General features: G+C 34.7%; 1 protein-coding gene across 2 annotated transcripts in view; it reads left to right on the top strand.

The window, feature by feature from the left end:
- The first annotated feature begins 1,877 nt into the window (after positions 1-1,877).
- The window catches only part of LOC133532966 (SID1 transmembrane family member 1-like), a 30,127-nt gene continuing 19,220 nt past the window's right edge, over positions 1,878-12,784 (top strand). The window contains exons 1-11 of one of the 2 annotated variants that reach the window (XM_061871855.1): positions 1,878-2,195; positions 3,729-3,798; positions 4,160-4,262; positions 4,738-4,839; positions 5,001-5,113; positions 6,071-6,183; positions 6,532-6,619; positions 7,052-7,135; positions 10,136-10,260; positions 11,130-11,254; positions 12,497-12,589. In XM_061871855.1, coding sequence (XP_061727839.1) covers positions 2,083-2,195; positions 3,729-3,798; positions 4,160-4,262; positions 4,738-4,839; positions 5,001-5,113; positions 6,071-6,183; positions 6,532-6,619; positions 7,052-7,135; positions 10,136-10,260; positions 11,130-11,254; positions 12,497-12,589 — 1,129 coding nt within the window. In that variant the 5' untranslated portion in view covers positions 1,878-2,082. Of the gene's footprint in view, positions 2,196-3,720; positions 3,799-4,159; positions 4,263-4,737; positions 4,840-5,000; positions 5,114-6,070; positions 6,184-6,531; positions 6,620-7,051; positions 7,136-10,135; positions 10,261-11,129; positions 11,255-12,496; positions 12,590-12,784 lie in introns of both variants that reach the window. The other variant, XM_061871856.1, reaches the window with a different exon arrangement.

The raw sequence follows: 12,784 nt of genomic DNA, 5'->3' as shown, positions 1-12,784 counted from the left end.
TCCCAAAATTTATGCACACCTCCTGCGATGGAGCAAACTCTGATTACATACATTTAAGACCAAATAAAAGTATTAAAACAATTATTTATTTATTTAACCTTTATTGCACAATACAAAAAAGTGCAAATGGCGGACTTAATGCCTTAAGGCATTGTCTACCAGTGAACCATTGGGCCAAACAAAAACTTACAACTTACAATTCCCAGTTCGCTGGAAATTAATTTCTCAAAATGCTATTTTTGCATCTAATTGGACTATGACTGAAGTTTGAACCTACAATTTAAGTAGTCCACATTATATAGTGTATATGGGATTGTTATACAAGAACATAATCCATTTAAAAACTTAAACATTGCTTTTTAAATCTTTTGTTATTATTAAGTGCCTTTATACAGCTGTGAATATAATTTAAAAAACACTTCTTAGCTTAAATATACATTGATTATCTACCAAACAGCTATCTAATACCTTCTTATTGAATACCTAGGCAAAATGTTGTAAATAAACCACCGGGCACTCATCAAATAATTTTAAAAATATAATGTTATATGTAATAGAAGAATCATTGTTTGTTAATAATTGAGTTTTAACTACTAAAACTGATTATTTTGTTTATTATTTGATTGATATTGAGTTTACATGTTAAGATCATCACCAGCTTTATGCCCTTTTCAAATCTTCTGTCATAAATTGACTATACACTTTGTAAGATTATTTTGAATAGTTCTATAAAGCAATTAAATATAATTTATATAATAAATGGCTATTGCTTTCAACACGCTTTTTGTTTACATAGTTGATTCGGAAGAAATTTAAATGTTGACACCTACCCTTGAATTACGAATGAGACCTCCAAAAATGTATAAACCAAATACAACATCTGTTACTTAAATAAATGCTTAAGCCAATTTAGAAACTGCTTTGAAATCGTCGTAATTAAATAAAAAAGGTTCTTTAATACATTTCTAGGAATTTTTCCGACTATTTCGTAACAAAAACTAAGTTTTATCAATCAATGTTTTTGTATACAAACCTTTCGGAGTGAGCCAACGAAGAGCCCGCGCCATTTCTTGGCGTTCTCCGGGTCCTGGAAGTCATAGCCCCGGCTCTCCTCCACCGTCGATAACATCTCGCCCTCGAGATCCAAGATAAATTCATGTAAACGTGATTTAAAACACTCAACATAAAATACAACACATTTTTCCACTACTTTCTACAATTTACAACTGAAATAAGCCACTTAAACACTGACGCCGTTTAAATATTATGTTCCGAATAACATAAAACTTATTTGAAAGAGAAATAGTCGAAAACATATGATCAGAAGAATTTTTTGATGAAAAGATTAAAATATTTTATTTGATCGGCAAAACGACGCCATTTTCAATCTATTTACTGTTAGTATGTTCTCGGTGTACCAATAAATTTTAAGAATTTTGTTCCGAATTGCACAAAAAATACTCAGGAAGCGCAGTCTTGCCCTACTATCACAAGGAAACTCTGACTTTTAAATTTTTTTAGCTAGGCTTGGACCGCATAAAGTGATGAATTTGTTCTTGTTAACGATATTTTCGATACAAATCTAGAAAATTGACAAGTGAAGGAACTTTGCGCAAGTTCGATAAGTGAAAATCAATAATTTTTGTGCATTATTTTATTGTACCTTGATAATAGCCTATTGTTCTTTGTTCGTTGATCAGTTTTGTTACTTTTTAAATGCCTACTTGTATCAAATTACCATACATAACAAGAACCAAGTTAAAATTCAGATACAAAACAAATGTAAAAGACTTGCCTGGATTCAAGTATATTTTTTGTTAATTTATTTCTTACCTATGGCATTACCATTTCCGAATTATAATTACCTCTTCAGTTATATAAAACACTTAAAAAATCCTAATTAAAAAGAGATACTTCATTTTATAAATCAATTCCGAACGGTCCCTTGACAGTATCTGTCACTGTCACAATGACATTGACATGACTTCTTCCAGTTATTTTATTCGCAAAAGGCGTTGAGCGGTGTACCCTGCGCCTCTTTATCTTTAATAAATGAGCTATAATATAGTTTAAGTGCAAGAAATGCTTACAAAATTGTTAATTGTGAGTGTGGTTTTATATGGATTACTCAACTGTAGAGTTCAGAGCAGTTTTTTCGCTGAAAATGGGACTAAAAGGAATTTTGTTTACAATGTGTGAGTAGTTTCCTATATACTTCCTATATTTATGTCTATTTTTATAATATATGTGTGTGTTTGAAGCTAGGGATTCCCCGTACTATAACGGTAGTAAACTTAGGACGCGTTATTATTGTCTGTAAAGCTCTAGAAAACGATGAATCAGTAAAATAACTTTGTTATTTAATATCAGTATCATATTGCTTGATAGTATCAAAACACAACATTTTTATCAGCCGATAGATAGTAAAAACCATTAGGATGACTAGATATATAATTATATAGATATATGTTAAAAAATATATCTTTAAATATAAAAAAAATATAAACTATTGACATTTATAGGTCAGTTTAATTTTTTAAATGTCAATTTAAATTTAGGTCAGTATTATTGTGTATTAAAATATAGACATTTTTAATTCATGATTTACCTTTCACAAAGAAAACTATTAAATTGTACACAAAGTCTTTGAATATCTAATTATTACTTTACTCTCTTCAATAAACCTACTCTTTTTAATTAAAAATATGTATTAACTACTTTTGTTGCATTAGCTAGCATATCAAATTGACATCATTCAACCAAGTAGTTTTGTTATTGAGAAACTGTTTAGTAATGTTGCCACATTTATTGTGTAATATTGTTACTAGCTTTCACTTTTACTTTATTTAGTTTGTTTCATTGGTTAATTCTGCCTGTACTACAGATTTGCAACTTGAAAAAAGTTTCAAAAAACAATACCAGAATAACTTAATTTTTTTTTCAAAAGGCCACTGAAAATCAGAAAATATATTTATACACAGTATCTTTACTGAATTCCATTAACTCCAGGGTATGGGTAAGTACGTTTAAGGAAACTAAACTAAATGGCATAGTTAATTTAGAAAAACAAAAATATTTTTTTTTTAATGTTTTTTATTTTTATAATAAGTAATTAATGGTTGCATATAGCATTGTTTAGTTTATATATGCAGTCTTCTAGATATTTATCCTTACCCAAGTATGGAGATGGTGGAGTATGACATGGTATAAAAAATTAAATATTAAGAATAATTGTCATTTCAAAATATTAGAAGATTTCATGAAGATTTCTTAATTTGTTCACGCTCATGAATTACTGGAAAAGAAATTTCAATTTTGGTTTTTTTTGCTGGATCATATGGTCAGGATCTAATAATGGAACTCTTTCAATATTATAGGTTCTATCCTATCACAAAATACTATTTTATACGATTGTGATATAATAGGGAGGTAGACAAAAATGTAGTACAAAAGATATAAACGCGCGACTATTTATTCCCGCCTCGCGCCCGTTTAGTCTTTTCTATGGGAGCGCGGAGACACATGATTAGTCAATTTTATGTATAGTTGACTAAAGCGTATCGAAATGAATGTTATAGTTGAGTTGGGAGCCCATACATGAAAATTACGCAATTAGAGTTTGGTATACGAAATCTTAATTCAACCATTAAAGTTGACAAGTAGAAAAAAATCAGGTTTTTGTAGCACTACCCTCCTTTTCATGACATTACAACTTTCAAGATTTACAGGTACGAATATGATACCCTCATCAACATCACAGTGAACTCAACGACCGAACAAATCTTGGACTTCAATGAGGTAAATGCATAAGCTATTATTTAATAATAAAGTTATAGGGACATTCTCACAAGTCCCACGGTAAGCTCAAGAAGGCTTGTGTTGCGGGTATTCAGATAACGATATATATAATGTAATATACAAATACTTTAATACATAGAAAACATCCATGACTTAGGAACAAATATCTGAGCTCAACACACAAATACATGTCCTTACCGGGATTCGGCTTCAATGGCAGGGACACTACCCACTAGGCCAGACCGGTCATCAAACGTTATCGCTGCGGTCAATAATATTATTTAATATCCAGGCATCTTAATATATAACATTATAGTATATTCGCCATGTTTAGCCCTTTGTTATTTTTTAATTAATTCAGACATCAGATAAATGGCGCCATCTACCGACACGCGTGCACGTGTCTACCACCGATGCCGTCGACGGCGATCATCCAGTGTTCGTCACCGCCACACAACAGAAAGGTAGGCTCTAGTTTCATGACATTTCGTAAACATACGGTGGTTTTGAGAAACAAGTACTGTTTACTAAAGAGAATTTGAAATAGAGGTGGATTGTGAAAGTAAACTTTGTAGCCACAGTAAATTTACTGCCATCTTTCGACACATAATTAAAAGTTTTAGTACGCCATTTGACGTTGGTCCTTATTCTTTCACTGATATGTGTTAGTTTGTTAAATATAAAAACAGTGGCGCCATACATAAGGGAAGTATACATAAAGAATGTATACATAAGGGAAGGAATAGAATGATTTGCGCATTTCTGGTATGCTTCCGTCAGATTCCGTGTTTGGAACACATTTTTTAGAAAAAAAATGATGCTTCACTTCTATGTGTACACACAAATAACTGTCTGTGTACACATATATTTTAAACATCTCATCACATTAATATAACATCTGCTGATTACACATAGATCACGATTTACTTCTGTTCGCAGGAGTATCGTCATGGGAGCTCCCTCTAGTGGTACAAACTAGTAACTGGCGATGGCGAACTAATGACATGGCGCGCACGCTCTGTCCACATGACGCCGGGCCTAGTAAGTATAGGGGTGACACGGAAAGTTTTTTTTTATGGAGGATAGGTAGACGTTTGACCACGATCTCACCTGGTTTTTGGAATATCGAAAACAATAATAATTAGGTAATTAATCATTTTCTTCCACACTGTCAAATATTTTTATTTTATTGATTGTTTCAGACGTGACGACGGTGAATCGGCCAACGATACAAATAACCACGTCTAACCCCACCGACGTACCCGTCGCCATTAAACTGCGGCGGGTCAGCGACTTCTTCATAGAGGTGGATAAGGTTAGTGCCTAGTAATGGACATAGTTATAGTTATTGCCCAGTAATGGGCATATAGTTAGTGCCCAGTAATGGGCATAGTTATAGTTAGTGCCCAGTAATGACATCGACCTAATTATAATTATATTGTATTACCTTTTGACATGTAAAATTTGTAATTTTATCAATAAAGGAATATGAATATGTATATAATGGACATAGTTATAGTTAGTGCCCAGTAATGGACATAGTTATAGTTATTAGTTACCCAGTAATGGACAAGGTTACCTAGTGGTGGACATAGATACCCAATCGTAGAAAGTGGTTTTACGACAGAAGAATGTCATACTCACTTTGCACTTTATAAGTTAGTAAGTAATCGTGCTAATATATATTAATAACTATCTAAGTCTACATAGATATAGTACATTAATTATTACATAATATAAACTTAACTATCATATCATAATGAGTTATAATAGTACGACACAGTCATTGTCAAAAAAACTATACAATAACAAACAGAAACTACAATGAATTAAAATGTCATATAAACAAGAAATTTCATGAATTTGTAATTTTTCTGTTTGGCCCTATGTTTGGTCTGGTAGAGAATGCCATGAGGCATTAAGTCCGCCATTTGTAACTTTTTTGATATGCAATAAAGTTTAAATATTTCTTTTCTATTCGTCGACTGTAATAGTAAAAAAAAAAGTTGAGTAAAAAAAAAATTAAGATTTCGTATACCAAACTATAATTGCGTACATGTATGGGCTCCCAACTCAACTTCAATAGTATTATATACAATAGTGATATAATCAAACTTTTCAATCTCGTACCTCACTTAGGCAACTCAGCAAGGTTCGTTGCCTAAATACTCGACTTATACCGCGATTGTATAAAATACTATTTTGACATTGCATGCAACTGTTTCGCAGTTACACACGCACAGACGTTACAAACTATTTTGTGGTGTTACAGGAAGTGTATTTGAACGTCACGCCGAGCTCTCCAAAGTATTACTACTTCTCGTTCGACAGCGACCCGCCGCCCAATAATACAAGAACGACAGATCTCCAGCTGCCCTCACTCAGGTACAGTCAGCAATACTATTCGCTTAGCACCTTTGCTTACAAACTTCTATGCAGGGGGCGGGGTTACCTTTTCTCGCCGACTGAACAATTAGTGCTTTCAGCTCTTCCTCGAAGCCTAGCAGTGTTGTCAGGTTGCTAACTGCCTCTTTTAGTGTGCACGGAGTCCCTAGGTATTTGCTCCTATATACTTCTATATACCCGTTTGCAGTCTAGGAGAATGTGTTTTGTTGTTTCGTATTCCATACACGCTCTGCATAGCTGACTTCTGCCTGAGACGACGGTCTAGCTCGCGTGTAAAAATCACAAAACCCTTTCATTAAAATAACCCATATTGTGTAACTGTTGCAGGTTTAATTACACGATTCCAAAGAGTGTGATTCTGATCGCGGAGTCTGATGATGACATCTGCGCTGTCATCTCCATACAGAACAACTCTGTAAGTTTAGTGACTATTTCTTTTGTTCATCTTTAATTCAAGTAATTTACTTAATTTGGTTTAGGGCCTGTTTCACAATGTCCAAGTAAAGTATTGGTTAGCTAATTAACAAATAAATTAACTGCCAGATAAAAACCCCCGCAAAACTTAGCACTTTATCTACCAGTTAAGCTTATTTGAAGATTGTGAAACACCAAATATGACTTTATACGATAACTGGCAAATATCTTATTCAGGACATTGTGAAACGGACCCTAAAGCGGACATCAAAATCAAAGTGATAAAGTGAGTTAAGAGTAATTAGTGAAAACGCTTTTCTCCCGAAATGGAATTTAATAGAAAGAGTATCGTTATTTCGTTAGGATTGCAAACCTATTCTTTCCTCTTAACAATGTTTCGGCTAGGGTTTTGGAGCAGTTTTTTTTATTTCAGTGTCCAGTGTTTGACAATGAGCAAGATGTCAACTACCAGGGCTACCATCTTACCATGATGAATAAAGGGGGGATTACACTTACCGTAAGTTATATTCTGACGACCGGTCTGGCTTAGTGGGTAGTGACCCTGCCTATGACATTGCAACAGAAACTGCAATACTGTGCCTTAAGCACACTGTCAAGTATTATTTAAACAGAAAGACGCCAGTTTATGCGTGCTACTTAGACCTGTCTAAGGCTTTTGACCTGGTTTCCTACAATATCCTATGGAAAAAACTAAAAGACATTAATTTACCTAATGAGACCATACAAATTCTGAGGTATTGGTATGGAAATCAGGTCAATAGTGTTAGATGGTCAGGTATTTTATCAGACCCGTACAGGTTGGAGTGTGGGGTGAGGCAGGGGGGTTTGACCTCGCCCACACTTTTTAACCTTTATATAAATGAGCTTCTCGAGGCGCTCGGCAAAACGCATATCGGCTGCCATATTGACACAGTTTGTATGAATAATTTGAGTTACGCCGACGATATGGTTTTGTTGAGCGCATCGGCTTGTGGTTTGCGAAAACTTTTAAGTATATGCGAAACCTACGCCATCCAACATGGGCTAAAGTACAATGTGGATAAAACCCAATACATGGTGTTTGAGCCTACCGGCTATCGAATACCTAAGGTACCTCCCATAAATTTGAATGGTAGTCCTCTAGAAAGGGTAATGTCTTTTAAATACTTAGGCCATGTTGTCACCTCAGATTTAAAAGATAACATGGATATTGAGCGCGAACGGAGGGCCCTGTCGGTAAGGGCAAACATGATTGCGCGTAAGTTTGCGCGCTGTACTAGGGAGGTGAAATTAACTCTTTTTAGAGCATATTGCACCTCCCTGTATACGTGCAGCTTATGGACGTACTACACTCAGCGGGCCTACGGGGCCCTTCGGGTTCAATATAACAACGCGTTCCGGGTATTGGTGGGGCTGCCCCGCTTCTGTAGCGCATCAGGGATGTTTGCTGAAGCGCGCGTCGATTGCTTTTATACGACTATGCGCAAACGATGCACATCCCTGGTGCGCCGGGTGCGGGCCAGCCCCAACCCAATCCTGCGTTCGATTGCCGAGAGGTTTGACTGCCCATATTTGAGGCATTGTGATGACATGCATGTTTCTAGAAGTACCTATTATGTCTAACCACTAAATAGGTGCTTCTAGAAACATAGCTGTCTTAGTAAGTATTTAGTGATAAGTTTGTACATATTAACATAGCTGTAAGTGCATACTAACATACTAATGAGTCTAAAGTTACTTGAAATAAATGATTAATAATATGAAGCCGATGGTCCTGGGTTCGAATCCCGGTAAGGGCATTTATTTGTGTGATGACAGATATTTGTTTCTGAGTCATGAATGTATTCTATGTATTTAAGTATTTGTATATTATATATATCGTTGTCTGAGTAACCTTAACACAAGCTTCTTCTTCTTGGCTTACCGTGGGACTTAGTCAAGTTGTTTAAGAATGTCCCTATAATATTTATCTATTACTTATTTAATAATGTATGTAAGTGTAACTCTATTACTTTTTTGATGTAGTTTCTATTTAACTAATGTTGACAACTTTAGCTTTAGCTGTTGCCCACGACTTCGTCGGCGTGGGTTTATTTCCCTAAACACACTTTCAACCCCTTTTTAATCCTATTAGGAGTTGAATTTTCAAAAGCACTCAAATCATTTGTCGTGCTTTCTTATACTTTCTCTTCCTACAAATTTCAGGCCCCTACTCAAATCGTTCCCATTACAAACTTTCAATCTCTTTTGACCCTATTAGGAGATGAATTTTCAAAGACTATAACTTTATAACTTTTCTTATATTTTATGAAAATGTATTATTATTTATTACGAAGTTTCAATTTCCTAACTTATTAAAAAAATTGATCCCCATACAAACTTTCATCCCCTTTTTAACCCCCTTAGAGGATTTCGAAAATCGCTTCTTCTCTCCTTTTACACTTTATATATGCAACCTAGTGTGCAAATTTCAACTTTCTAGCTTTTGTAATTTCGACTCTGCGTTGATGAATCCGTCGGTCAGTCAGTCAATCCGTCAGTCAGGACACGCGCATTTAATATACAGGGTGATTCATGAGACGTGAGCTGGACTAAGCCTACACAATCAGTAAATGTTAATGAATCGTTCACCATCATATTTAAGTAAAACAATCACGCTTTTTATCTGTTATTAAACTTTTGCTTAAGGACAAATTTGATTATCTACAATCATGGACACCCTACAACACTTAATTAAGAAAGATAAAACCTCTTTAACCGTTATGACAGCACTTTGATTATGAAGAAAATAAAATGTCACACTTGAGTGAGATATGATTTTATAAAAGTAACCAGACTCCGATGACACTCAATTTGTCACTTATTATGGATAAAACAAAGAGGGTGACCATAAATATCGTAAATAAAATAAAACTCTTTTTTTTGAACAGTAAAAATTAAATTAACGTTAATCTTACAAATACTGGTACGAAACAGTTGCTGATAATTTACCGAATATGCAGGCTTGATCCTGCTCACGTCTCCTGAATCATCCTGTATAGTACCTGGGCGACTTGAACATATAAAAAAAAAACAAAAGTTAGTCACCTTGCGAGATTCGAACCCGTAACACTCGTTTAGCAGTCCGCGTCTTATCCCGCTGGACCAGACGGACAGTGGCTGGCAATACGAAATTAGCGACCATATTCTGCGTCGAAAGAAAAACGCATGAAAACTCGAAAACACGCGTTTTCCCAATCATAAGACTAATCTAGATCGTTTGTTTACCCCCAAAAACCCCCATATACCAAATTTCAGCAAAATCGTTAGAGCCGTTTCCGAGATCCCGGAAATATATATATATATATATATATATATATATATATATATATATATATATATACACATAAGAATTGCTCGTTTAAAGGTATAAGATATATATATATATATATAGATTTGCAATCGATTATAGCTAACACGTCTTTAAAAAAATCTTATTCTGTAGATGTGTTTTTTTAACTAAGTGTCATATCCCCAGCAATCGATGTTCCCAGTGGGTTTCTACGTGGTGTTCATAGTGAAACAGGGCGATGAGGACTGCACGGGAGCGAGCGAGACGTTAAAGGAATACAATATGGGAGCTGAGAGAGTTAAGAATTTCAGGTATGTTTTGTTATTGGCCAATCCAAGCGTATAGGTATAGGTACTAGAGTTGAAGTCACGCACATAAACTAATGGTACAGAATACATAACTAGTATGTACCAAGTCAAGAATATTATACAATATTACAGAGCCGTATAGTATCGCTAACGTACGGACAGACAGACGCGACGAGCGACTTTATTTTATAAGGTGTAGTGAAGATAGAAGATTATGTGAGGTTAGGTACTGTTGAGGGCGCATATTTTGAATATGGTTTATCTGTTATTACATAGATTTCAAATATTCAATTCAATTCTTTATTCGTTCATCACAGGTACATAAAAATGTAGGTGGTAACTTAGTATTCTAAGGAACAGCTATGATGTGCCTTTCGCGTACGAAATAGCTTCCTATTATAGGGAGCGTGCATGAGCTGTAGGAGGCAGCACAGGAGCCGTCAGATTTTTGGCGCGAGGCGTAAATGTGATGTTTATTGTTCCGATGTAGCCCACAACATGGCAGAACCTACTATGCACAAGACAACACGTGACGTGTAAATGTACATGTTTATTGTTCCGATTCAGGCCACAAGATGGCAGATCCTCCAACGCGCACGGTCCCTATCTAACTATATACATATACAATTCTTTTTTTAATTATTTACATAGGTAATGATAATGACATTGGCATATGCAAACATAATATAATAAGTCAATTCATATTTAAAAAAAACAACGGTCATGCTATGCTATGTTAGGAAATAATAAAATTATGGTAATAAATTACAATTAATTACATTTGGCATATGTCAATATCATAAAAATAATCAGTTACACTATAATTACACTACTTACTACAATAGTTATTACATTACTTATTTTGCATTTAGGTTCCGTATAATAGCCACCATCTCATACGCGGAATATGTGGTGGCTGCCCTCGTCGTGTTAGCAGTCCTCATGCTGCTTCTGGCGCTAACTGCACTTATCTCCTGCTTCACCACCAAATGTACAGGTGAGTTAAACAGACCACATTGGTAATGGCACCAGTTATGGACATAGACCCAATGATGGACTTTGATTCTTAATGCAATAGATAGTTCTCCTCAAATATTGTCGATGGCCCGGAAAACCCATACTATTCGGAGATCACGTTAGGCGAACGAATAATTTTATAATTGCAATCTATTGAACGAAACTAATGGATTTAATATTTAAATAAGTTTTTGGCAAAAATATCATTTTTGGTACAAGTTTTTATCGCTGACTGTACCCATCTTTCCACTGGTAACTAATACTCATCGAGATAATTCTAACAACCTCAAAAACAATTAATTTGCGTTGTTTTATTAGGAGAGTTTCCATGGCCACATATTATTGTCATCCGATTTACATATGTATGCAAATACATATGTATGTATGAAGTGGGTCAAATATAGCTTCCAAGATTAATAGGGCAAGTTAAATAAAAGCTTGTAAAAATTCATAACCGAATGATTTTAGAATTAAAACCCAAGTGTCCATCACTGGTCTGTCAACTTCATGTGTCCAATATTATTGCCGTTACTTTGTTTGTTATTTTGACTACTGTAGTTTTCCTGAGTTTATTGTTTTCAAACTAGACTAATGTACCCAATGATTGACACTGTGTTCCAGTCATGATCACCTGTTTTTGTAGGACTTCATATTTAGGCAAAGTTTTTTTATTTAAACAGATTTGTACAATTTCGTTCTGTTTTTGTGAACGATATCTATTTTACCATATTTTTCTATTTCTACGTTAGGTGCTAAATCTCTTACAAATATATAAGGTCCCAAATACAATGGGTCCATTTTAAGCCTTTTTTTCTCAAGAGAAAATTTAAGTGGTGTAGGTGTACATGTTTTTTCGCCAAACTGTGGACAGTTTGTTAGCGAATAGTGCGCTCCAAAATAAAGCTAGCAATGTTGTGTCATACCTACACATACATTATACAAACTTATTTTAGTAGGTGGGTACTGAGTTAAATGATTAATTTACAATGCTTACTTGTAGGTATCAAAACTTACACAACTATTTAGTTATCTATAAATGACTTATTATTAATAAAAAATTAAAATATTATTTTTATTAATAATAAGTCATTTTTCTTATATGTTATAGGATTAATATTTTTGTCATATTATGACTTACGTATTATTTAACTGTTAATTAAGTTTCCCAAACATTGGTTGGGTGCAGACAATAGGACAGTTTGGACTAAAATGGTTTTTACAGAGCAAGTGGTCATAATAGACGAAGAACCAGCGCCATCTACCTCTCGAGGGCCTAATGACGAAACGCCACTATTTGCAGATAAAATACCAAGATGTAAGTATTCACGTCAACATTAAATAACACATTAGCAAAAAAACTATTAGTACCTACATTCACCTTCCTAGCGCTGTTCCGGCATTTTGGCACAGCTCATGGGAGCCTGGGATCCGCTTGGGAACTAATCCCAAGAATTAACGTGCGCACTAGTGAATGAAACGAAAGTGACTGCCATCAGCTGACCTTTCAACC

The sequence above is a fragment of the Cydia pomonella genome, chromosome 28 (genome assembly GCF_033807575.1).
Source record: "Cydia pomonella isolate Wapato2018A chromosome 28, ilCydPomo1, whole genome shotgun sequence".
In the NCBI taxonomy this organism is placed as follows: Eukaryota; Metazoa; Arthropoda; class Insecta; order Lepidoptera; family Tortricidae; genus Cydia; species Cydia pomonella.
This window is presented reverse-complemented; position numbering and strand designations above follow the sequence as displayed.